The sequence below is a fragment of the Protopterus annectens genome, chromosome 2.part1, assembly GCF_019279795.1.
Source record: "Protopterus annectens isolate FY-2018-M chromosome 2.part1, PAN1.0, whole genome shotgun sequence".
In the NCBI taxonomy this organism is placed as follows: Eukaryota; Metazoa; Chordata; order Ceratodontiformes; family Protopteridae; genus Protopterus; species Protopterus annectens.
This window is the reverse complement of record NC_056729.1, coordinates 1,233,529,641-1,233,556,215: the sequence shown is the minus strand read 5'-3', so window position 1 is coordinate 1,233,556,215 and position 26,575 is coordinate 1,233,529,641. Positions and strand designations below refer to the sequence as shown.

Sequence of the window (26,575 nt, the reverse complement as noted above, 5' to 3'; positions counted from 1 at the left end):
GGGGATTTGGGTTTTACTGTTAATTTAAAGGAGACAGTTTCATGGCCTGACTTTACCAGAGAAGACATTGCACTGGGGTGTGTGCAGTACTCTCCCATATTAGTGAGGACCAGATAGTTGCACTCCTTGTTGGTGTATTGACAATCTGGTCCAGGGAGTTTGTGTTTTCAAAATCTGAGAATTTCTGTGCATGCACGTTTGGTGTCGCATAAAATTCCCAGTTAATAGTGGGATAATTGAAGTTTCCAATTAATATGATATTGTGTTGAATGGTGAATGTTTCCAGTAAGCTTAAATGCATGTTATGAGTTTCCTGTGTCGTAGAGGGGGACCTGTAGCTGGCAAGGAAGTGGTATGGGATTTTGCCTATGGTGATTTGAATGTGTAGAAGCATCATCCTGTTTGACCAGCCTTGAAGTATATTTATTCATGTAAATTGTGACACCTCCACCTTTAGTCCCTGTCTGTGCAGTAGCTGGTCTAAATGTGTGACAGGCATAGTAGCCTTGCACTGCTGGTGTGCTGTCTTTGGCTTTAAACCATTTCTTAGTGATTTCACAGATGTCAATATTCTCTAAGGTGATTCTTCTTTAGAGTCCTAGCACTGAGCAGTAACAACTTTAGATTTTCTTGGTTTTGACTTGCTGTCACAAATGCTTTCAGTTTGGCATTGCCTAAAAATGGCAGTGTGCGGAAGGACAGTGTTTTAACCAATATTCAAAAGCCTAGAGGGGAGAGGTGCAAACCATCCATGGCAAAGCAGCATGGTCTGTTTACCATCTCCTTCCATGCTGACAAGTATTGCACCCCCTTTAAGTGACTCCAGAACTAAGCCAGTTATTAAAGTCAATTGTCATCTGTTTGTATTGTGGCATCATCCTTGGTGAAGGTAAAATGCTCCTCAATGCAAGCTCATACCTGCCTGGGGCGCACATTCTGAGAGCGCTACAAGGTCTGTCTTCATGTAGTCCAGGGAGGTATGTCTCAGGTTATTTACATCCACATTGTCTGTAACTGAGTCATAGTGGTAGTTGTGGTCCAGTGACCTGAGTGTATGTATAATAGGTTGGATCCTGACCCCTGATAAATAACTGACTGTGACTTTCTCCTTACACAGTCTGGTGAGCGGGGACATCAGTGTGTCTCCCAATGGAGTCTTCAATGACTAGAATGTTGGATTGTGTGGTGGCTTGCCTTATGGCTTAGAGTTATAAGCTATGAGATTTGACTCTGTGTTGATGTGGATGTTGTACTGAAAGGGTGCATTGAGAGTTACTGAAGGTATTTTTTATGTGTACTTTGTCTACTAGGTCTTTGGGGGCTTAGGAAGGCAAGTGTATGCAGGTCTATGTGTCTGCTTTAAAGTATGTGTAATGGGTGCAGCATATGTACTACGAGCAACCTGACTGACATTAGGAGTGCTTTTGTGTGAGAACTTTGTTTCCAATGAGATTGTGTAAATACATCTCCCACAAACCTTATCAGCTTATCTGAAAATTAGATGGTTGTCTGCAAACATGAGGCAATTTCTGCACTGCCTCAGGATGCCCATATCCACCAAGCTGGAAATGGAAATAGTGGGAAAGTTTATATCCATGACAACAGGCCCTTTGTATTGATTATACTGTTGCACTGGGAATATAAAGTAATGTCAGGAGTATCTGGTTTGCAACTCTGGGGGCAGTGCTTGTCACTGCAAACTAGTTAGCCTGTGTGCATTGGTGAAATTTCAAGGGTGCTTTTACAGGAAAAATGTCAACTCAAGATGCCTAAGTCTATACAGGGCACGACCAAATACTTGAGAGGAAACTACTAAAGTAAACCCTGGTGATGTGAGGATGATGCACTTAGGGAGATGTTCTGAAATTAGGTTGTACAGCAGCTAATCATACAATACTTGGTGAAAAGAAAGAATTAGATTTGTCAAGAATGATGAAAAGAGGGTATTCACCTGATTGACTGTTGCCTGGGTACTACTAGTGCCTGTTCCACCACAACTTCAAGCTGTTGGGATACAATGCCCTTGTGCTTTTGCCCTCACAAGAAGCAAAACAATAGCACCAGTCCCAAGGTGTGAGAGCAGGCCACAAGCACTTTGGTGATCAGCAGTCTTACCCTAAATGTTACAGGGGTCTGTAGACTCTTAGCCTATTTCTAGTAGATGCCATGAATAGCAACCAGACCAGTCAGGAAGGTCCCACACAAACACTCGCTTCCAAATCAGAGACAGTCCGGGATCAATGCTTTCTGCTCCTCTCTCCATGAGCAACTGTAAGCACAAATTCCAACTGGCACCTATGAAGCAGTTGTCAGGCTTTCTCGTGATCAGCAGTCTCCAGGAAATAATGTCTCTATGCTTCTTCTCTCACCAGGAGCAAAACAGTAGCACTAATACCAAGATGACTACTGAGAGGTAGAATGTGGGCATTCCTTTAATTGGTGGTCTTGGACTAAATGTTGCAGATTTTAAAGGTAAGATGGAAAAAATAGATTAATATCCAAAAAGGTGCAGTGTGCACTAAGCAGTTAGATATGCAAGAGGGGGTAACTCAAGCATTAGCAGTGTAAGGGGAGAGCACGAATTTTAAAAGAACGAGTTAGATTGGAAGGGGGGGGGTGGGCACTTACTATTCTGGTTGTATGGAATAGAGTGTGATGGCCAATAAATTTAAATAGCTGAAGGGGCGTGATTTCACAAAATAATTTTGCTCTTACTGACAGTAGCCAATGAAAGAGGAGAGGGAAGGAAATATGTGATCAAATTAAGATAAGTGGTGGGCAACTAGAGAGTGTTGACTTTAAAAACACAACAGCACCAGGGTAGAAAGATGGGGAAATTTAATTTTTGTGACACACAAAAGGGACACAGCTGGTCTCTTCATAGATTAAATATGCAATTGAAAGCAGAATACAAATAAAACACAAAGCAAAGAAAAATACACCACAGTTTACAAAACAGAAGACAGTGAAACCGTACAAATTTCCAAGAAAGCAAAATCAAACTAACCTTTCCCTCACAGCTGCCTGTGGCAGAGTCTGAGTGAACTTTTCCGGTAAAGACTTGAAATGTTTTATTTTACCCCTTAAATAGATGGCTTATTTCCTAGCTTCATCCACAGTTCACAGGTATTTAACCTAAGCTGACCTGTTGTAGTTTCTGTGCGACTCACAAGAGACCAGAGGTCTGATGTCTTTCCTAAATTAAATATGCAGTTGAAAACAACATACAAGTAAAAAACAGCATAAAGGAAATACACCGCAATACTTAAAAATAGAAGAAGGCAGTGAAGCAATACAGATTAAAAGAAAGTAAAAATAAACTAACCTTTCGATCACAGCAGTCTGTGGCAAAGTCTGAATGAACTTTTCCAGTTACAGTCAGGGTACCATCTCTGTACCACAAAGCCAGACTAATCCCCCTTGTAAAGATGTAATTTCTTGCATCCTGAAATCTGTCAAAGCTATCCCTTGGTGATATTACCAGAAGGATATCATGTGCTTATATCCATAGGTTTTAATGGATGAAACACTGGGCATGCATAGGGGTGCCTTTGTTAAAACCTGTGGATTTGTCATCACGCAGTCTCTTCAGTGACATCACTGAGGGATGAAGTCATTTTTGAGCATATCTTTCATAAAGCGTTTACAAGGTTTTTTAGTAGTGAGTAGCATATATAAAAAATGAATGATTTTGGGGGGGGGGGGGTTGCATGCCTCACAGGTGTCATCAGATGTGTGATGCATGTTACAACTGTTCAGGGGATACTTCATATTAATCATATTCAAGTTAATATGACAGAGCATAACCGATTCCTGAATATTTAATCCTGAGTAGTAAATCCAAGCAGTAAGATTAGAAATGCTTTTGATTTGCAGAAGAAATCCAAAGCCCTTTTGTTCAGAGAAGTGTACAGATATTTTACCTGTAAAAGTCATAACATTAGCTGAACCATGGTTGCGTTGGGGTGTAAATAATTACCAGCTTGCAAATATGTATACTGGTGTAAAAGAGATTTCTATGCATATTTATTTAACTTTAACAAAACGAAACGTGTTCACGTATAATTGCTACACCTTTGAACAGCTTTGCATGGCTTTTGAAGACTTTTTTTTAAAGTATGTAAATAGTGATTCACCTTTGCTGATGAGTGTCTTCTTGTGATCTGTGCTGATATGGATGTCCATTGTGCATGAAGTAGAATTTGGTGTGAGGACACCAGTTTATATTTTTTTATGTTTATCTTCCTTATCTTACAGAATGAGGAAGTGGATGAATCTGTCCTGCAGTGCCTTTTCTCTCTGCTAAGCTGTCTCAACAGCCTCTTCCTCTTACTCAAGGTTAATTTGTATTCTCTCTCTTTTTTTTCTTTTGTGCTTTTTATTTAATTTTACTGTTCTTGCTATTTTTGGAAAGTGTTAACTTTTCTTACTTTTCTTCCCCTATTTCTGTTTATCTCTCAAGATAAAATTGTTGCTATTTAATTAAATACATTGTTTGTCACCTGCTTAATAATGCACTGTACTAGCTTTTGGTAGACAGCCTAAGAATGTCATAGTTGCTTTTTTAAACAATTATAATTGTTTTTGTATACTGCTAGGAAACTACTGATAACAGTTGTCATTGAAAATTAGAACTGTGCTCTCTGTATAACACTTTCATAGGTTCACAGGTGAGTATTAGGCTTGCTGCCCTTGCTGGCCATTTTAAGCCTAGCCAATTGCCCTTTTTGGCTGGAATAAACCTGTCCCATTTGATTAGAGATTGGCCTTACCCATCCCTTGCTCGATAATTGTATGTTACTCCTAGTGAGAAAATCTGGGATCATACCATAGATAATTTGGCAGGACCAATGTGTGAGATGAAACATTTAGGAGCTGTCTCTGTCCAATGGTAGCACTGGGGGCAGTCCTTGAGTAACTTTTCTGTTTCCCGTCCATAGATCAAAGTTGTGCTTGAATATGGAGAGGGATGAAATTTGTTTTTTGTGGATGTGGAATCTGTCAACCTCTTCCTTTCAGCCTCCATTCTTTTAGTAGATTGTTTTACTTTTGGATCTGTAATTTTAATATGAAGTGGTCTCTTAATTTTTTTTTCTAGATAATTTTTGCCCCTGTGTCTGCTAACCATCAAGCCTTGATCAGAAAGTTCCATTCATTCCTCTGTTAAAGGAATTTCATTTGGAGGAGATATGAGAGCTGTCTGTGGGCTGGGGTGCTGTTCAGACACCCAGGAAGGTGCTTTGTGCTCTAACAGGCTTCCAGTAATGAGTCCATTTTTGAATGTCCTAACCCCAACCCCTCTGAGGGTAGAAAGGAAGCCTCATTACTATGGAGGTCCACAGTTCCATCCCCTTACAAGTACATCCTTTCCCGAGCACTTGCTATGAATGCTGTCACACACTGGCGGCTTGATGAACCACTCACCCAGGCCATTTTCTGCATTGCTGTCCTTCCTCTAAAGGATAGTAGCAATGTGCGAGTCTGGTTGCATTCCTCCTCTTCCCCAAGAATGGACCCACCTGTCCTCCCTGCCAGCTCCAAGAAGCACCCAGGCCTCTAGTCAGAATCTGGTCACCTGAGCAGTAGCCAAGGCTGTATCCTTCTGTTGCCACTAGTGCTGGCTTAAACAGTAAGTAATGGGTAAGGACTTGCCGGTGAAGATTTTTTTGATAAAATGTTGAAAGGTATATCAGTTAGAGACCTGTGCTCTTCAGAGCCTTATGCATGTTGTATTGTAATATTTGTCTGATTTTTATTACTGCAGTATAGTTTGGTAAATGAAAATAGAAATCCATCAGGTTTACTTTCATGATGCACAAGTAGTGCACAAATAATTTGACCATGTGGGATATGCAAGATATCTGAGTTGGGCTAAAGAAAGGTGCCATTATTTAAATACTTAAACATGTGCTAACATCCCATTTCTTTCCAGAAATGAAATATTTCCCTTTCTTTTGAGGTGGACTAATTTAACATTTCTCTGAGGTATCTCAAAAACGTTTCAAAACTGTGCATCTATAGATAACACTTTGTTCTGTAAGCTTTCTGTATTCATTTAACTTGATAAACCCACTAGGCATAGCACACTTTTCAGGAGTGACCTTTAAACATTGGTTGACTTGCTCAGTATCAGTTGCTGCAAGAATCAAACCCTGGAATACAGGATGAATCTTGTTCGCTCATAGCCTTAATCCTTTACAGTAAACGTCCAGACTTTCAATGACCACAGAAGTCTGGCATACTTGTGGTAACAGATTTTCTGTCATGACTAATTGTGTTTCATTCTCTTTTTAGCCTACGTATGATTTTCCTGAGTTAGGCACCTAGATACAACTCTTCCTTTTAAAGTAGGGGCACATAACTAGCTAGGCAGAAGATAGATGCAATTCTTCTTTTTAAACTAGCTAGGCAGAAAATAGAGCAGTAACTTGCAGTGAAGTATTTCTTTATTCCAATAAAGTTAAGTGCAAATCTACCCCACAGCCATTATAAGTGCAATGGTATTTCTTTGTGATGGCCTCCTTAATGTGACATTTAGACTGTACATAGTTAAGATCAGATATGATGTGGTGAAATTCATTGTAACACACTGTGAAACATTGTTTAGTATGACCATATCTTGAAAGTATAGTCATTCTTCCATATCACTGTTGCAGTATTCATAACCTATGGGATCTCCTGCCAAGGATAGCCCAAATGTCCGTCCAGTATACCAAAGCCTTTATTACCTAGGGAACGTCATACATCAGGTGTATGCTCCCCCACTTGATGGTGACATATGTATGCTCCCAACTCAGAACTTTGTTGCCGCCAGTTTGAATGCTGTTGTACATCGGTCTGAACATTCTTCACTGTATTGGATTTACTAAGCCTACACTTTTCAGATAAGTATCTTGTTGAGGTTCTTTTTTCTTTTCTTTGTATTGTTTACTGGGTTACATGTCATCCAAGAAAGGGAACTGTCAGTTTGGGAAGCAAATTCCCTATAAAGACTGCTACAGTAGGGGCCAGTTTTCCTTAGGTGTGTTCCATGGTCACACGAGGTTCCATCTGTCAGGATTTTGTTCCCAAGACTTTGTGTAGTCACCTTTCTTCCCTTTCCATCTACCTTGAGAATCAACATCTCAAGCTTTTCGGTCCAAGGTGCTTTGGGAGAATCCACTCACCCTGAGGTACAGCTACCACTTAAGAAGGCCAAGAAGTCTAGCTCCAAGTCTGCTGCTGTTTAGCCTCCACTGGACATATCTCTTGAGGTGAGTGAGAACCCATTGGGACACTCCAGTGCTACCTTTGGTTTCCTCTGCCATGACCTTTTCGGAAATAGTATGGAGCTTGCTTTTCACATGCCCCTGGCGGTCTTGCAAATGTTTGTTGGAGCCTGCTTTTCACATGTCCCTGGAGGTCTTGCAGATGTTTGTTGCTGACATTGAAGGAGAGCCACAGCTGATCATTTCTGAGGGGCTTAAGGGGATTCCCCAAATCCTTGTATGGGAAGAGGTGCCAGCTATCTTGATTGAATCTTAGCAGGGATTTGAATATCTACATTTTGTCACAGCAAATGCTTCTATAAAGAAAAGGCAGTTTACTAAGCATGTAGTGCCAACTCCATGGGATCCATACAGGGAATGGCAGGACTTTACTCAAGGCTTGTTATTGAAACTCAGGGAGTTTATGTTCCTGCTCCTCCTTGGCTCTGTTACCCCTAAGAGGGCTAGGGACCCAGAGTCTTCAGATGAGGACTCTGATTCTGAGGCTGACTCTTTGGTCTGTTCCTTCCAGTTGTTTCACTTTTAGATTATGGGTCTGAGGTGGAGGAATTTGTCGGTCCCGATTCTCCTTCAGAGTAGCTTTCCTTTGGTGACACTGTCCAGTGCATGACTGAGCTTTTTAGGTGGGATTCCTCCCAAGTTTCAGATCTCCAAAAGAAGTATTATGAGTTGTTTAACCTGGACTCTCCTAAACCTTCAGATGTCCCTCCTGTGTTGGCTGCTCTTTTAAATACCTTTTCTGCTGCTTCCCTAACATTCGATTCTCAACCTTCAGGTCCCGATAAACCTGATATGTCCTATAAGGTACCGGATGCTTGCAAATTCCTGTATAAATGCTTTTCCTCTGATCCTGCAGCTGTTTCTGTTTCTACTGATGAGCTTTCTAGACTGTTGCCTTCTTCCAAGCTCCTTCCTTCAGATAAAGATAGTAGAGCCGTGGAAAGGATTGATAGAAAGGTATGTAGTTCTGCTACCTCAGCCTTCAGGGCCATCAGTTACCAAACTCGTATGACAATACTGTCGCTTATTTTCCAGGTTGAGAAAATTGTTTCTGATATGCCTGGCTCTGAGGGTAAAGCCTCTCCTTGCTCAGTTTCATTTTTCAAGTTGCCTGTTGCTCTATCAAATGCAGTTGTGATGCAGCAGATGCATCCTCTAGGGCAGCTGCCTCAGGTTCTGTGATGAGGCCCTACTCCTGACATCGCCTTCAGGTATTGCCCGATGCTATCTAAGCAAAACTTCTGGATGCTCATTTGGGTAACCAGAATTTGTTTGGTACTGCTGTGAATGACCTTTTCAAGACCTTACAGGATCAAGGTAAGGTCATGAAAGATTTGAAACAGATCTTTGTCTCCCCTATTCCCAAGTTTCAGAGGAACTTCCCTAGTAAGACTGTTTTTGCTTGGGCTACCTAGATAGTCTTCCAGTGGTAAGAATGCTCCTAGTCAGGTTTTCTCTGACAAACCTTCTCAGAACCCATGCCCCAGAAGCAATCCTTTTCTGGCAAATCTTCAGCCATCTGTCTGCCCTCCCTTTTTCTTGGCCAGGTTCCCTTGTCCCTCAGGCTTTTTTTTTTCTCTCCCTGTTTGGCAGCTGATCACCATAGACAACTGCGTTCTCTCCATCATCCAGCAGGGTTGCTTTATGACCTGGAAGGCAGGCCCTTCCCTCCTTTTCCAGAATTCCATAACCCCCAGCTTCTTCATTTTCCAGGGGTTCTGCTGGACCACATTATCATTCAACCAGTTCCACATTCAGAGAGGGGGGGTTGGGATTTTATTCCATGATGTTTCTAGTCCCCAGGAAAGAGGGATCTTGGGGAACTGTCCAGGACCTTTCCTTTCTGAACACCTTTCTCATGGTGCCTTCCTTCTGAATGTTGTCTCTTCAGACTCTTGTTTCTTCTGTTGCTTCCCTAAGCTTTTCTGGTTTCCTTGGATGTGAAGGATGTTTACCTTCACATTCCTATCCACCCTCTGTTCAGGAGATATTTGTGTTTCTCTATCTCTTCCTCTCATTTTCACTTCTCTGACTTGCCCTTTGGGCTTTCCACAGCCCCAAGAGTGTTCACCAAATTTCTAGCCCCTGTAGTTGCCTTTTGCAGTCTTTAGAGGACTCGGACATTTCCATATCTGGATGACCTCTTGCTGCAGGCTTCATCCCATTCCAAGCTGGTGCAGGATCTTTGTTTTTACCCAGCTTCTTCTGCACAGCCTGAGGTTCACGGTTCTCCTTTAAAAGTCCATGTTGACTCCATTTCAGGATCACATTTTCCTAGGCTGTGGGTTCCACATTGTTCCAGTGCTGGCATATCTTCCTGCTTCCAAGGTTGTGTCCTTCATGAATTATTTTCTGTGCCTACTTCCCCTGTCCTCTCTTCCAACCAGCGAGTTTCTCAGGGCTCTAGGGCTCATGACTTTCCACTGTCCCCATGCTTCCTTGGAACAGGCTGTATGTTAGGAAGTTTCAGTTTTACCTAAAATCAGTCTGGCTTCAACACTGCCACCTGCTGGACCATGTCATTCCTCTACTCCCTTGTCTCAAACTGGAAATTTGCTGATGGATTCGGCAGCTGTCTCTCAGTCCTGGTGTTCCTTTCCGCCCTTCTCTGCCATCTCAAGAACTCTTCACAGACTCATCAGTGCTGGAGTGGGGTGGACAATTCAGGTACCCTGCAGGTACAGGAGCTTGGTCCCCTCAGTAGCGGCTGGGTTACACCAACATCAAAGATATGCGGGCTCTCATTCTGGTCCTTCAGGCTTTCCATGTTGTCTAGGAACCCAGATACCTTGAAGGTTTATACTGACAACACCACCATCATGTGGTGCATCATCAAACAAGGGGACACGAGGTCTTACCTTCTTTACAGGGTAGCCCTTCAATCATAGGAAGTAGTCCTCAATCTGCAAGTCACCCTACATGCAGTCTATATACCTTCAGAGCACAATCTTGTGGCAGATTTTCTCAGCAGGTTCAGGACTCAGCCTCAGGAATGGATGCTTTATAGGGATGTGTTCCTGGACTTAGTTCATTGCTGGGGTATTCCTCAAGTAGATCTCTTTGCCTCCCCTCTGAACAGGTAACTCTGTCAGTTCTGTTCCAGAGTCCCAAGCCCTTTGGCTTGGAAGGTGGATGACATGTCTCCCTCTTGGAGGGGAAGGTTGCTGTATGCCTTTCCTCCCTGTCCTCTTCTTCTGGGGTCTTTCACAAAATCGAGAAGGACTCTCCAGCAATCTTGTTGACTGCCTTTTGGGCCAGACAGCACTGGTTCTCCCTCCTATTCCATCCTCACCGTATGGACCTTTTCACACGCGACAAAGGAACTCTTTCATCCTTCTTTGTTCACTCTTCATATTGACACTTTGGATGATAGGATTTTAATTCCTTTCTGACACCAGTTTTCTGTAGATGTTTTTGGGGTCTTGCAAGAGGCCAGGAAACCCAATACCAGAAAATCATGTATGTCCATTTGGAAGAGATTTTCTGTTTGATGCCTTAAACATCACTAGGACCCCTTTTCAGTGGAGGTCCCCTCATTTCTGTCTTACCTGTGTGAATTGCTACATGCTGGCTTGGCATATTCTTCAGTGAAAGCCCACAATTTCTGCCTGTCTGCTACTTACTCTTTCTCTGGCCCTCTAGGTTTGAGGTTATAGGTAGGTACTAGGCTACCTAGGGCCTATATAAGCCTAGCAGTTTCTTAAAGATATCTGGCATGTTAGACATCCAAGAAAGCCCATTCCCCCTTCTTTGGATCTTAATTTTGTTTTTGAAAAACTGCCACAGGCTCCTTTTGAGCATGCTGCTGCTTTGCAACGTTGCACCTGGAAGACACTTATTGGTGATTTTAAACTCTACCAGAAGGGTATCCGAGCTCCAGGCCTTTGATTTTTTCATAGAGGCAGGGTGTCTGTCTGTATGAATCCTCCTTTTATGCCCAAGGAGGTTAATGAGCGGTTCTTTTTATCAGTCTGTTCAGCTACCTTCTATTTTTCCCTTCTCTACAGTCTAGTAGTGAAAAGGTTCTTCATACTTTGGATTTGTATAGACAGCTCAGATATTTAGACAAGACTAAGGCCTTGCTCAAATTTGAACAGCTTTGTTTCTTTGTATACTAGGACATTGGGTTTGACAGTTTGTAAGCAAACCATCTCCTCCAGGATATATATTTTTTTGTTATTCTTTTCATGGCAAGCAGTTGTCTGCTTCTTTGAGGGCACAATCTACTAGACCAGTGGCTTCCTCAGTGGCTTTCATCAAAGGTTTGGACACCAACTCCATCCTTGAAGCTGCTACTTGGTTTTCTGTTCACACCTTCACAAAACATTACAAATTAGATGCCATTTCCAGGGTTTTGCCAAAGCTGTCCTGTCCTGCATGTTTTTTGTGGAAGGCTTCTCCTTGCCTTCCTCCTTCCCTACCCTTCACTATAGCATTTGTATTCTCCCAGAGGTTTTGAATACTGCAACACTGATAGGGAAGGACACAGTACAGTTGTGTAAAAATCTTACCATAACAGTAGATGTCCTTTTCACTGTTACATTATTCACTCCCTCCCTCCTTACCCCCTTTTCTCTTCCTTTTGCATTGGTAATTTTTTGTACTGGCCGAGAATTCTTCTTTTCTCCATTCTTTCCTTTTTCTAGCTGTACATGTCCTCATTTCCACTGAGGTTCCTAGTTCTGGGGCACTTCACTTCTGTTTGGAAGCATACGTACATCACCTTTATGCCCTTCACTTTCACAGGGAGCATACATCTGTTGTACAGTGCTCACTAGGTATTAAAGGCTTTGGTATACTGGCCAGCTGTTTTGCTATCCTTATAGGTTCATAGGTTCATAGATTAGTACTAGGCTAACTACTGTTACAGGACATTTTAACCCTAGCCAATTACCCCATGTGAGAATTAAACCCTGCACCTTGTGTCTGTAAGGTAAAAACCTTAACCATTATGCCAACCTCCCACTGATACAAAACTCCTTTGACTACATTGATACATCAAACCACATAAAGATGTACTATCAGAATAATTATTAAACTCAGAACCTTTAGATTACAAAACCAGCTCTTTAACGACTTTGCTACAGAGACAGAGTAATAGATTAGAGTAGGTTAGGCCCTCAACCTGCTTATCACTGTCAAATACCCATGCCCATTTTTAGTGACATTACTCAAGATCAGATCTGGAGCCGATTTTTAGACCACTGAGTGGCTTAGCTCTAGAATGCTATGCAGTATTTTCTGTGCTCTCCTATCTTGAGGGCACTTCGCATCACAGTAGATGCCCAAAGCAGTTGGTCTGTACAACTCTTTTCCTTACAGGGCAACATCTAGCGCATGTGTTGCTGTCTGCAGCTCCATTCTTGGGTGAGTTTGAGATGTAAACAGCATGTTTTTAGGAAATGGGGAGTACCCCGCAGGGACACAGGGAGAGCATGCAAATTCTATACAGGCACTGGCCAGAGGTCAGGATCGAATCTTGTGCATATGAGCCAGAGACCTTAACCATTATTGCAACTGGTCTCCTTGTCAGGAGATTCCAGAAGTTGTGAATACTGCAGCAGTGAAAAGGACTTGTATTGCTAATGGAATATTTTACACAACTGTACTTATTCACTTTATCAATCACAGTTCTGCTCCATGACCTCTAAAAACTTCAAATACTAATTTAAAGAGATTAGAGGCACACTTTCTGATACTGATGCAGATCTCTTCCATTCTTAATCCATAGTGTTTCCAGAGTGAAATAAGAGATGATCTGATGTTGTTTTCATTCATTGGCTGCAACCCTCAAATCTGGCTTGGCTGCTTTTTCCAGTTTGTGAAACACTGAAACTCTCAAGCTCCTCCCTTACCCATAATGCACTAGCCCCCTACCATAATTCAGATCTCATTTGCATCCTTCACATATAGATGTGGTCACTGATAGCTCTCGAGCAGTCACAACTTTTTGAGACTAAAAGAAGAAATTTCTGTCTTTAAACTTTTACCTTTCTCTTAGTAAAAGTTTTTTCTACGTATCCTCCCTTGCCTTTCTTACACTTTTTAGTTTATTACTGAAGTACCATAGTTGGTATTTTCTCTTTCCTTTTCCTCCCTTATACCTTTAGGGTAGTTCTTTCTATTACCGTCATTGGTAATATTTTCTCTTTATCTTTCCTTTTAGCTATTTAAAATGTGTATAATATTCCTTTCTGTTTATTCTTTTTCAATAGATACAGTTGAGAAACCCTCCTGGTTTAAGAAATGTACGACCTGTTGCCATAACTTTCTGTTGTCAGATGCACACGCTAAGTGTGTTTATTGTTTAGGCCCAGCCCATTTGGATTCTGCTTTTGACTGATTATAGAAATAAACTAATTTTGAGAAGATTACACCCTTCAAAATCCTCCAGTACAGCATCTGGGGCTCAAACCCCTAAGAAATATGACAAAAAAGGGGCTAAAAAGTATTCCCCGGATCATTCATGTTCTTCAGCTCTGGGTATGGAACCCCATCTAAAATGTTAAACTCTTCAGATCTGATCACAAAAACCCCCAGTCCTACTACATCAGATCCAAAAACTATAATGTAAACTTTGGATCTGACCCTCTCAGATCCAAAGAATCATAAGAATCGTACATTTTCTACAATTGTATTTTCAACCAAAAGGGGGAATATCCTCTTAATGTATACTAACGTCTGTAAAGTCTACAATCTGTATGCTACTACTCTGTAATGTCTCTTTTGTGAAGTTTTCTTCTCTAAACATATGGAGTTTTTCTCCCCAGGACTCTGCTGAAAACGGACAGTTGTCCAGTCGGACTATCCTGACAAACAAATTTTAAATAAATAAATAAGGATAAGTCACCTCAGATCAGGTCTCCTCCGAGCCTGGATCTGGTATCTTCTTGCCTCCCATCTCCTTTTTTGGAAGTGTGTTGCCATTCTAGTACTTTGTCAGTAGCTTTTTCTTATTCCTCCAGAAGTCTGACCGAAGCAGATGTGGACAGGGTGATGAGGAAATTCCTCTCGATTCAAATGGTGTTCTCCCGGCTCCTACCTCATCTGTTCCAGAGACCTTCATGAATACTACTCCACCTGTTTTGTCGTCTTTTTCTCCAATCCGACCTTTGGTTTTGGAGCATTAGGATCATAGAATCTCAGATTCATCCATATCAGATTAAAAGGTCATTGTATCTTCTAAACCGATACGGTCTCGGAGTGGACCAACTCCGATCATGTCTGAGCCGGTTAACTCTTGGAGCAGCAGCATAGGTGCCAGAACCAAGGTGTTGGAGTTGACTCCAAGGTTGTCAGAGCAGTCTCTGCCCCTCAGAGCCACAGCACTGGACAGCTCAGTTTATAGCCCAGCCTCAAGTGGTTTGCCTTCGGGTTTGCAGGAGCCAATGGTCCAGAAGCATGTCTTCTCAGAGCCTCATTCTTTTTCTCTCTGGTGCATTTTGCTTTCAAGGTAGTGGAGAGATTTTTCTGTGCTGCATAAAGGACACATCCACTTTCTCCAGCTCCTACTTTCCAGATGCACTTGTCTTTGTGTTTTGAACCTCAACTTCCTGTACCACAGGGACAGCCAGCCAGAAGTCTCCAGGATACCTGTCCAGTTGTATTGATATATTCTGATCCTTCTCCGGAACATCCCGACGAAGAAGTCTCTAGAAAGCAAAAGTGCAAAAGGAGGAACTTAGGCTGTCCAACAGTTTGTTACTGAAGACACTTTTTTTGATTAGTGGGAAGAGTCCCCAAGATTAGCATCTGATGACATCTCCTTTGGAGACATACTAGAGATCCTCCAACAAAAGGTTGGCTTGTCTACCGACAACACCGCCCAAGAGAAATCAGTACTCCTGGAAGCCTTTTGATCTGGTCCATCTACTTCCTGTGAAACTCTGCCCACCGATGAGCGTAGTGATTTGACCTCCTGATGGGCTTGGAAGGAACCTGATTCCATTGAGCCCATCCCCAAGAGACCAGACAGGATCCTGACACCACCCAAGAACAGAGAATTTTGGAGCAAATGAGTTCCAGTTGATGCCATGGTCATAGTGGTGGCTACAAAAAAGGAATTTGCAGAACAAAGTTCCTTTGTCCATCCCCCTAACAGAGAGTCCAGGGCACTGGACATATTCGGTAAGTGTGTATATACTTCATTGACTTTGCACTTTGGTTGCTGAATTATGTGGCACACTTCAACAAACTTCAATGGGATTTAATTAAATAACGTACCAAATCCCTCTCTGGGACCATTGCTTATAAAGCAGAGAGCTTGATTGCCTCACAGTTGGCTACGCTACAGTCTGTTTAAAATTTGTCCATGAGGCTCATCTCACATGTAGCTGAAGGTACCTCAAAGGCAATGGGCTCAGACGTTTCCATTAGGAGGCATACCTGGATGTGCCTGTGTGATTTCATGGAGGCCTTTAAGTCTTCCTTCGTCAATGCTCCCTTTGATGGAAGTGTCTTATTTGGCCACAAAGTTAAAGGCACACTATCCAGGTGTGAGTAGGAAGGTAAAATCCTGTTTGTTGTGGATGTATGTTTTTCGACTCCTCAAAGGACCTTTTGTAGGAATCAACTAGGTGGTCAAAAAATGTGGTTCATAAAGTCCCATGTTCTCTTTCAAGATCCACATGGAGACAATTCTCTCAGGGGAAGAGGGAGGAAGTCTAAAAGAAGACACCGCCCATGCAGCAGAGTAGGTGTGCAAATCCAAGGGTCCAGAAATACTTTTTCTGGCTAGAGATACTTGGCACTTCTGAAAGGAGGCCCGATTGTCCACCTCTGGAGGCAGTCGAGGGTCGTTTATCCCTGCATCAGAGAGTCTAGCTAGAGATTACAAAAGATTCATGGGTGCAGAGGATTATTTCCAGAGCTTATACAGTACCCTTTTCCCTACTCGCCAACAGTAAACAAAATTCCTGATGTTTCACCCAGTCTGAGGAAAGTAGCAGCACTAGAAACAATAATAATAAAAAAAAAAAAAAAAAAAAAAAAAAGCTTGAAAAAGAGTAATCCAAGCCAAAAAAAAAAACCAGGGAGACCAATTTTGGATCTCAGCAATCTGAACAGGTCAAGTTCAGTACCCCATTTTCCAGATGGTCACCGTTCAGCCCATTCTGCCTTTTCTGCACAAAGATGACTGAATGTGCTCAGTAAATCTTCAGGATGTGTACTGTCATATATAAGTATATATACTATGCTAGACAGGGGTCCAGGGAAGTAAATATTGTGGGAAGAAATATCCAGGGAATTGCTATGGCTAGGCTTGTATAGGCCTTTGGGTCGATAGCCTGGTACCAACCTATGAACCTAAGTAAACAGATTATCCAGAAGATTCCTATGCTTCCAGCTGAGACCCAGTCACTACCAATTCAGAGCTCTGCCCTTTGGCCTTACTACAGCATCCAGTGTGTTTACTATAGGCATGGCAGTTATGTATTTATTTAAATTTGTTGACCGGGAGTGTCCGACTGGACGTAGATCCATTTTCAGCGGAGGCCCAGGGAGAAAAGCTCCTCAGTAAAATAAACAGTAGTTACATTGGATTACATAGCGATTAACAATTTAACATAGCAATTACTTACAACATATTTACAGATGAACATATAGTACATCAGTAGACAACTAGAATCTTTATTTGTGAAGTACATAACAGACATTAACAAATGTTACAATGAGAAGTTCCTGCTGTATAATAAGTACTAGGCTTATGAGCATCTGAGCCTGCTATAATCAAGGTAGTTAGTGGAGTGGAAAGAAAGGTAGTGGTTGGATGGGGGTGGATGATATTAGAGTGGGAGTTGCAAGGGCACAGCCAGCATGTTTTTAGGTGCACTTTTAGTAAAGTTTTGAAGTGGGTGCATGATGGTACGGAGGTAATTGTGGGTGGGAGTGAGTTCCGTAATTTGGCTATGGAGCAAGAGAATAGTGCTTCACCAGCAGAGTTATTGGCTTTAGTGATCTGCAAGTGATTTTTGTTGCTGGATCTTAGTGGTCTAGTGGTGCAATAGGGTTGGAGTAGATTCTGGAGGGATGGGACATTTAGTGGATGGTTTACTAGTTTGTGGGCGAGTGAGAGCTGATGCCACTGAAGGAGGTGAGGGAGTTCAAGCCAGCCCAGTTCAGCAAGTGAGAGAGAGTGGTGACTATGATAGGATGCCCCTGTGGCGAATTTTGCGATTTTGTTGTAGCAGGTCTCTAGCTTGTTTAGATCACATTGCCTTAGGTTGGAATATATTGGAGAGGCATAAAGTAGGGTGGAGATAAGGTGGGAATTTGCTAATGAAATCTTTGCTGCTTTGGTGAGAAATTGCTTATTTCTGTATAACGCTCCTAGTTTTTTGTGGACTTTTTTTATGGTCATGGATATGTGAATGTCAAATTTTAGTTTGTCTATTTCCACTCCTAGCAATTTGGTGTGTTCAGTTGGGTGTATAGTGGTGTTGTCTTTTGCTGTGATGTTAAAGTGAGAGTTGTTTTGAGTATGTTTGGTGGGTTGGAAGATGAGTAGTTTAGTTTTGTTTGGGTTGAGTATTAATTGGGCATCGGATAACCATGTTTCAACAGAGGAAAAGGCTTCCTGTGTGACTTTTTGCAGTTTGGGTAGGGACTGGGCTGAGCAGATGATGGTCGAGTCATCTGCGTATTGTATGAGTGTGCCATGTTTGGTGGCAGAGGCTAAATTATTGGTGTAAACAGAGAAGAATAGGGGTCCAAGGATGGATCCTTGGGGAACCCCTATGGAGACAGGTAGTTGGGGAGATGTGTCATTCTGCCATACAACAGATTGTTGGCGGTCAGACAGGTAACTCTGAAACCAGTTGGTGACTGATTGTGAGAAGGATAGGTTATTGAGGACAGAGATAACTTGTTTGTGTGGGACCATGTCAAATGCTTTAGATAGGTCTAGGATAGTAGCAGAGGAGAGATAGCCATTGTTTTTATGCTGAAGGATAGTGTTAGTAAAGGAGAGTAAGGCAGTGGTGGTGCTATGGTTTGGTCGGAAACCATGCTGAGTACTGGAAAGGAGGTTGTTAGTAAGGAGGTAGTCTGAGACCTGAGAGTGTATGCATCTCTCTAGTATTTTGGAGAGTGGAGAGAGAATAGCTATGGGGCGGTAATTGGTTAGTTCTGCGGAGGGTCAGCCTTTGTGGAGGGGAATTATGTGTGATACTTTCCACAGTGTGGGAATGTAACTTTTTGACAGAGATCGGTTAATCAAGATGGATACTGGGTAGGCCAGAGCATCAGCTGCGATTTGTAGGTATTCACTTGGGAGGTTGTCTGCTGCTAATTTGGTGGGTTTAAGTTTAGTTAAGAGTTTTTTTTATGTTGGAGGTAGGTACAGGAGAAAGAGAAGGCAGTGTGAAGATTACTAGTTGAAGGTGTGGGTTGTAGGGGAGGGGGGTTGTGTTGTTTAGCTAGTGATAGTATGGTTTGGGTGAAGTGTGTGTTGAATTAGGTAGCAATATTTTCTGAGGAGTGAGGGATGTTAGGAGGAGAGGGGTACTGACTTTACCTGGGTGGAGGATGGAGTTTATGGAGGGCCAGAACTGTTTGGGGCTGTGTTGTGAGGAGTCTAGGGCAGACTGGTAGTATTGGAATTTGTCCTGTTTTATTAGCTTTTTGACTCTATTACGTAGTTCTAGGAATTTCTGTCTAGCTGAGGGGTTTTTGGTTTTGCGCCAGTGCTCCCAGGCTTTATCCCTGTTTTTCCTTTCTGACTTGGTGGTTTTCTGTAGCCATGGGGTGGGTTGTGCTTTGGTTCTGGAAAATCTTATGGGGGCATGGTAATTAAGAATGTTCAGGAAGGTAGTATTAAAAAATTCAACTGCGTCATCTAGACTGAGGTACTTTAGAGGATGCCAGTTAACATTCTTTGAGGGATGAGATGAATGTGAGTGGGTTAAAGTTTAGTTTTTTACATATTTGACGGTAGATGACAGGTTTAGCGTGGTATAGGTATTTTTTGAGTAGGAATGTATGGGAGTGATCACTGAGGCTATCTGATAAGCAGCCTGTTATATATGACTGGGGGCTCTTACTGACTAGTATCCAATCCAGGGTAGTGTGCTTGCTGGAGTTTTTATTTATCCTGGTTGGTGACTGGACTAGTTGGGTGAAGCCATGAAGGTGAAACTGATGGGTTGGATTGTTGCCAGAACAGGATTGCCAGTCAATATTGAAATCACCTAAGATGATAGTTTCTTGGGGGAGATGGTGGGTAGACCAGCTGAGGAGGTTTTCTAGTGGAGGGATGTTTTGGCCAGGTGGGAAGTAGCATCCAATTATGTTGATGGTTTTGTTTTGGTTAATTTTGAGGTTGGTATATATTATTTATTCATTGCCTATTTGTGGAGCTGATGATTTTAAGATCTGGATGTTGTTTAGATGCTGTTTAAATATTATAGCTACACCACCTCCTTTTTTGTTTAGCCGGTCTACTCATAGTATGCCGTAACCTGTAGGGAGTATTTGCTCATTGGTAATGTGAGGTTTTAGCCAGGTTTCTGTCAGGATGACTATATCTGGGGAGTACAGGTCTATGGTGGCATGGAGTTCATGGACTTTCTTGGATATACTTCTAATATTTAGGCTTAGTAGAAGGAAGTCACTTGGCTTTCTATTGGCTGTAATATGGGAGAAGTTGTGGTTTCTAGTCTGATTGAGGATTGGGGTTGGAGATGGTAGGGCCAGGGTTGGGGTGGATGTCTCCACTTAGGGCTAGTTTTGATATGCATGAGATTATTAGTTTTCTCAGTTTTTGAATGCGTTTGTTTATAAGGGAAACTTTATGATTGTGCTCTGTGGGTAATGGGTATGGTGGGAGGGTTACTATGTTAAGTTGTAGGGATGCTTTATGTTTGAGTAATATAGTTGGTAGAATATGTGGGGGTGCATAGGGATGGTTCTTGAGCTGGTGGGAGGGGAGCTGAGTGTGGGTGAGACATGAGTGGTGGTGTGAATAGTACAGTGGTAGTGGTTGAGTGGGGGAATGATGGAGCTTTGGTAGGATGTAAGATATGCAAGGAGAGTGCATGCAGTGAGCATAGGAAAAGGTATGCTTGTACATGTTAGTTGAGGAGGTGTGATAGTAGTGGGAAGATGGAGGAGGTAGTGTTGGGTTAGCGCTGTAGTTGGCTATTGGAAAGATGGGAGGGGTTTGAGTGCAATAAAGGTGGGACCACTGGGGCGGAAGGGAATAGGAGGCAAGGTGGGGAGCGAAGCGGGTAGAGACCCTGTTAGTTGCTCGTATGAGGGGGCTGGAAACAATCAAAGCAAAGACAAGCATGTGTTAAGAAAGAATCACAATTGACCAAGGACTGCTGTGAAACTAGAAGTCATTTCTTAATTTCTCAGGTGGAAAAACAGGATAACCTTGTATCAGTAGGCTACTGTGGTCATAGTTTAAATTAACAAACACACAGTATTGATCAGTTATGGATACTATTTGTTAACAGAGGGGAGTAAGAGAAAGTGGAAGATGTGTGTGTGTGTGGTGGGGGGGGCTGCTTACATGCCAAAGCAGAGTGCTCTCCAGGGGAAAATTAATATTGGCTCAAACAGGTAGACACATACTCAAAGTTAACTGTAGCTGTTTGCAGACAGCTCAGTCCCGGACTGCGCTTTTCTTACAAGAATGTTAAAGGTGGTACCGCAGTTGAATACTTAAGAGTGGTGTTAGGTCTAGAAAATAAGAGTACAGAGAGGAGTAAGCACTTTTGAGATGGTAAATGTATATTATAAAGATTATAAAAAACACACTGAGCAAATAGCTACCGCATGCAGGACAATGTCTTGAACCAGCTACTTAGTATATGCAGATACTGAGCCAATTGGAAGAACATTAGAAAAAAAAACCCAGACAGTTATGCAGTCACAGATAAAAATATAGCGAGCAGCAATCTGTCGTGGTTCTCTAATGTGATTCTGTCCACCAGTAACACTAGTATGAGCTGTCTACACATAACACAATTACATGAATAACATTAGTGAACAAGGTGCAGCTATGTAAATAGACCATACATACTATTATACTAAAAACAACTTGGTGCATACAAATGCTAGCATGCCATAGTAACATCCAATAATAAAGCATAAATCATATTAGATGTCTAACACAATTCAACATAAACATATACAGTTGTAAAATGTCTAATACAATTCAACATAAATAGGCATTTACAGTTGTAAAGCACTTACTGGAGAGACACTGAGCCTTCATGGGGCCTTTAGCAGAGTGGATTGTAGTTTTAAAAATGGTGCCTGCCACAGGTAATATTTATTAACTTTGGGATTGTCTTAAGGTAATAAACAGGGAAGGGGGAGGGGAGAACAAGGGTGTGAGCAGGCAGTTCTTTGTACTGCTGCTAATGAGCCAAAGCAAAGACAAGTATGTGTTAAGAAACAATCACAATTGACCAAGGACTGTTCTGAAACTGTAAGTCATTTCTTAATTTCTCAGGTGGAAAAACAGGATAACTTTGTATCAGTAGGCTACTGTGGTCATAGTTTAAATTAACAAACACACAGTATTGATCAGTTATGGATACTGTTTGCTAACAGAAGGGAATAAGAGAAAGTGGAAGGTGTGTGTGTGTGTGTGTGTGTGTGTGTGTGTGTGTGTGTGTGTGTGTGTGTGTGTGTGTGTGTGTGTGTGTGTGTGTGTGTGTGTGTGTGTGTGTGGTGGTGGGGGGCTGCTTACAAGCCAAAGCAGAGTGCTCTCCAGGGGAAATGAATATTGGCTCAATCAGGTAGACACATACTCAAAGTTAACTGTAGCTGTTTGCAGACAGTTCAGACCCGGACTGCACTTTTCTTACAAGAATGTTAAAGGTGGTACCGCGGTTGAATACGTAAGAGTGGTGTTAGGTTCAAAGTTAACTGTAGCTGTTTGCAGACAGTTCAGACCCGGACTGCGCAGACAGTATTGGCAGCTCACTTGAGACTGCATGGATTCTGGGTGTTTCCTTACATATATGACTGGCTCATTGCTTTGATCAGGTGATGTCTTATTGAAGAGGTAATTACGGACAGTCACAACAAATCTGAACTAGAACCGACTCAAATATTGGAGTTCATCGGAAACTTGTTTGACAGAGTATCCTCGACAGCCTCCCTTCCTTTACCATGAGTACAAAACCATATGATTCAAAGTCAAAACGATCATCCAGAATTCTTCTCTCTCACCTCAATTGATCCTTCAGGCATTGGGGTCAATGTCTGCTATGTTAGTTTTGATTTTGGCAGCAAGATACCACATGGGAATTCTTCAGTGGACCCTAGCAACTTAGTCTGCTATTCGTCACCAGCCTTTGTTCACCCAAATCAAAATAACTCAGGCATTCAAAAATTGCCTCCTTTGGTGGATTTATTAGTCAGGTAATGCAAGGTTTGCCCCTTCATTCTTTTCCAACCCAAGGCCAAAGTTACCACAGACTCTTCCCTGTTTGGCTGGGGGGGCACTTCTTGGGAAAGACCATCCAAGGCACATGGTCCCACAAAGAGGTCGGTATGCATATCAGTGTCCTAGAAATTAGAGCTGTCTTCTAAGCATTGCAGACCTTCCAAGGCACTCTTCCTTCTGGGACACTTCCAATTTATATGGACAATATGTCAGTGGCGTGGTACATCAACAAGCAAGGAGGATCCAAATTCTTACCCATGTGTCAAGAAGTTTTGAAGAGTGTGGCAGTGGACGATCTTGTCCAGTCGATTTCTGATAGCAATGCACATTCAGCGGAACTCCAGTGTGATAGCAGACAAGCAGGTCCATTCTAATGCCTCACAAGTGGTTACTCAGCATGAAAGTGGCAGAAAAGAGATTCTGTCAATGGGGACAACCTTGCTGCAACCTCTTTGCATCTCCCCTCAAAAAGTGTAAAGGTTATTTGCCCTGATCCTCCCACTGGTGGAGACGCAGAGAAGGTCTCTTCTCCACAGTTGGCTTCCCCGAACTCAATTACACCTTTCCTCCAGTACCTCTAATCTCAAATTGAGTCAGAAGGCATCTCATTTGAAGAGCAATCTCATCCTCATTGCTCCTTATTGACCTTGTCAAATTTGTTTCCTCTTTCTTTGACCTCATCTGCTTTGTCAACCATGGATTCTGGATCCAATTCCAGACTCTCCTGTCTCACCCAACAGATGTAATGCACTTGGAAATTTTAGGCCTAAAACTGACCATATGGCTTCGCCAATTCCATTAATGGCTAGACAACACAGGCTCTTTTTCCTCGTCCGTCACATTCCTCTATCTTCCCCCAAAGCTTCCACTAGAAACATTTGCAAAGTAAATGAAAAGATTTGTTGTTTGAGTGGAGCAAAATTACATTGATCCCTTTTAACACCAGTACCTAAAGTTCTTGAATTTTTAGCTATAGTTTTTAATGAAGCTGCTAGTTCTTCAGCTGTTAAAGTACAGCTTTCTGCCATTTCCAGTTTTCACATTGGAATACATAATTCATCTTTAGCTTCCTCCTAACTTTATAAGGCATTTATAAGGGAACCTTTCTTCTGAGGCCCCCTTTTAAAAATCCCACCCTCGTGTGGAATTTGGATTTAATTTTACAATCTTTGACCCAATCTTCCTTTGAACCATCAGCCAAATGTTAACTAAAATTTATAACCTAAAAACCACTCGCTGCACAAATAAAATTTAACCACAGCTCACTCCAGAGATAGCAGCACCTGTATTGTAGTCCCCTGAAGAATGACTTCAATCGTGTAAAAATTCAATGAATTTAATAACACAATCACAATGAAATGAACGAAAATAGCATGGTACAATGGGAACCAGGTATTTATTTTATAGTAGTAGACGTGGTAAGTCTTTACTCTAATATTCAGCATTTAATAGGAATGCAAGCAGTTGAACATTTTTTGGGTGATAATCCATGTACCCAATATATTAAGGAGTTGATTTTGTTCTGTTTGACTAACAATATTTTTATGTTTGAAATACTATACAAACAAGTTCAAGGGACAGCCATGGGGGCAGCATTCACCCCCATGTATGCTAATCTCTTTATGGGTATGGTGGAAAATGTAAACATTTATAGAAGTAGTTTTTACAGGACACATGTTCTAGGTTATTCTCGTTTTATAGATCTTATTTTTATCTGTAAAGGAGGAGATCATCAAGCAAAATCTTTTGTACATTATTTAAATACTAATAGTTTTTTCATACTGAAGGAACGCAGATAGGAACTAAGGTGCATTATTTGGACATCACATTGGAGGTTACGGAGCGTGGAAATTTAAAAACTAGTATGTATAGAAAATTTGATCAGCCTTCTTTTAATGTTCCATGCTTCTAGTTGCCACCCCCCACACACATTAGAAGCAATACCTTACAATAAATTTATAAGAATAAGTAGAATTTGCAGTGATTTAGATGAATGTAAAGTAGAAATTCATAAAATGTCAAGGGTATTTTTAAAAAGATTATGAAGAAAATAAAATTAAAAAAATATGTGAATGCATTAGTTAATAGTGAAACAAAGGTAAATAGGAATTTTACTAGATTAGATCATGGGCAGGATTCACGAAGGCTTGCACGGAGTCTAAGAGTAGTGTAAGACTCCATGCAGCCTTCGCGATCCAGGAACAGCCCAAAGTCCGTGTAAGAGACAAGCTAAAACGTCTCTTACACGGAGTGGCGGATAAGCTAATCACCTCACTTGCAGCCGAATAGCATGCAAATGAGGATGATTAGCGATCCAGGAAGCCCAGAACAGCCCGTGTAAGAGCCGTTTTAGCTGCAGAAATGTACTCGGTAGACAACTGAGTACGTTTCTGCAAAAACCGCAATGGAGCCATGTCAGTTCCAAATAAAGGGTGCATATGTGTCAGGCAGCATGCCAATGGCCAAATATGTGGCCATTGGCAAGGTAACCTGATGCAAATATATTAAAAATATAATGGGCTGCGCTGTATAAAATATAAAAACGAAGGTTATAAACCCACAAATGTGGGTTTTATGCAATACATTGGAATGTCAATGCAGGGACCAGCAGACCAAAACCAACATGGCCACCATGTAGTGGTTGCTAAGGGGGGAAGCTGAGTCTAAGACATGTAACTAAGCATTAGTTGGCAGTGTGATGCAAATGAGTGTTAGGATACTGAATTCCACTGTCACATAGCAAATGAGCACAGTCTGAGTAGTGTAAGAGTTACAGAAGGGGGAGGAACAGAGTAGGAGATAGGTGACATCACAGGGGGGAATGGCAGAAGGAAATGCAGTTCATTGGAGGTCAGAGTTACATGACAGATGTCAGACAGATATCATGGAAAGAGGTGTGCCGCTAGATAAGCATGAGAAAGTCAAGAAATGGAAGGTGTACACTGTTGCCTACACTGAAGTTTCTTGGTGGGCATGCGACGTGCAGCGCCATGAAGCGTGAGTAAGGCAGTGTGCGCGCGTGTAAGGCAGACTGAGCATGTGGGAGCTTGTTGGGAGATGTTTAACACTGTTTGCGCGGGTGTGCACGCGTTTTAATCCGAATAAGCAGATTCTGAACCGTGTAAGCATGTGTGCGCCCGTGTAAGCCACTGTGAGCGTGTTTCTGCTGGTTTGCACACGGCTCCTCCCTGAGGAAACAGAGAGGAAAAAGGAAGCAACAGATTTAGTAGGAAGCTAGCAGGGAATACTGCTGGAGCTAGCAGGTGAAAACAATTAGAAGCAGGCAATTACACAGGCAGAATTGTAGCCCAGCCCAGCACTTAAAACTCTGCAAACAGCAGTGCAGGATGTTTCTCTCAAGAGACACTGCAAGACAGGAGTAAGCTATTAGAAGTGAAAACTGAAAAAGCTGAACTCAGAGCAGAAATGTTAGGGCTGCCATAGCTGTCATAATGAGACATAGGCGACTTGCTGAGGGTGGTGACAATGCAGATGGTGCCAGACAACCCACAGTGAGGAGACGGAGAAGAGTGTACAGGCCCAGGGTCACCTACCATGGGTTACATGAGCTGAAGATAGTAGAGCGCTATAGAGCGGACAGAGACCTCCTGCAGCAAATAGTGGAGCTGCGCAGGCCACGCCTCACACACAGAACCAACAGAGGGGAACCCATCCCAGTGGAAACCAAGGTATGTGTTGGCCTAAGAATACTAGCAACAGGTACCTTCCAGAGACCAACTGGTGATATGATGGGGATATCACAGGCATCAGCCTCCAGGGTACTGCACCAGTTCCTGAATGCCATGTCAGCACATGTCGGTGATCATGTATATTTCCCCAATGCCCGTGAGGTATTGGCCAGCAATATGCATCTCTTCCAGCAAATAGCAGAATACCCTGAGGT

The 26,575-nt window shown here is 42.2% G+C and overlaps 1 protein-coding gene across 1 annotated transcript in view; it reads left to right on the top strand.

Annotated features, from left to right (window-relative positions):
• The window catches only part of ITSN2 (intersectin 2), a 3,295,579-nt gene that overhangs the window by 1,001,014 nt on the left and 2,267,990 nt on the right, over positions 1–26,575 (top strand). The window contains exon 14 of the mRNA XM_044063555.1: positions 4,258–4,338. Within this exon, the coding sequence (XP_043919490.1) occupies positions 4,258–4,338 (81 nt within the window). The remainder of the gene's footprint in view (positions 1–4,257; positions 4,339–26,575) is intronic.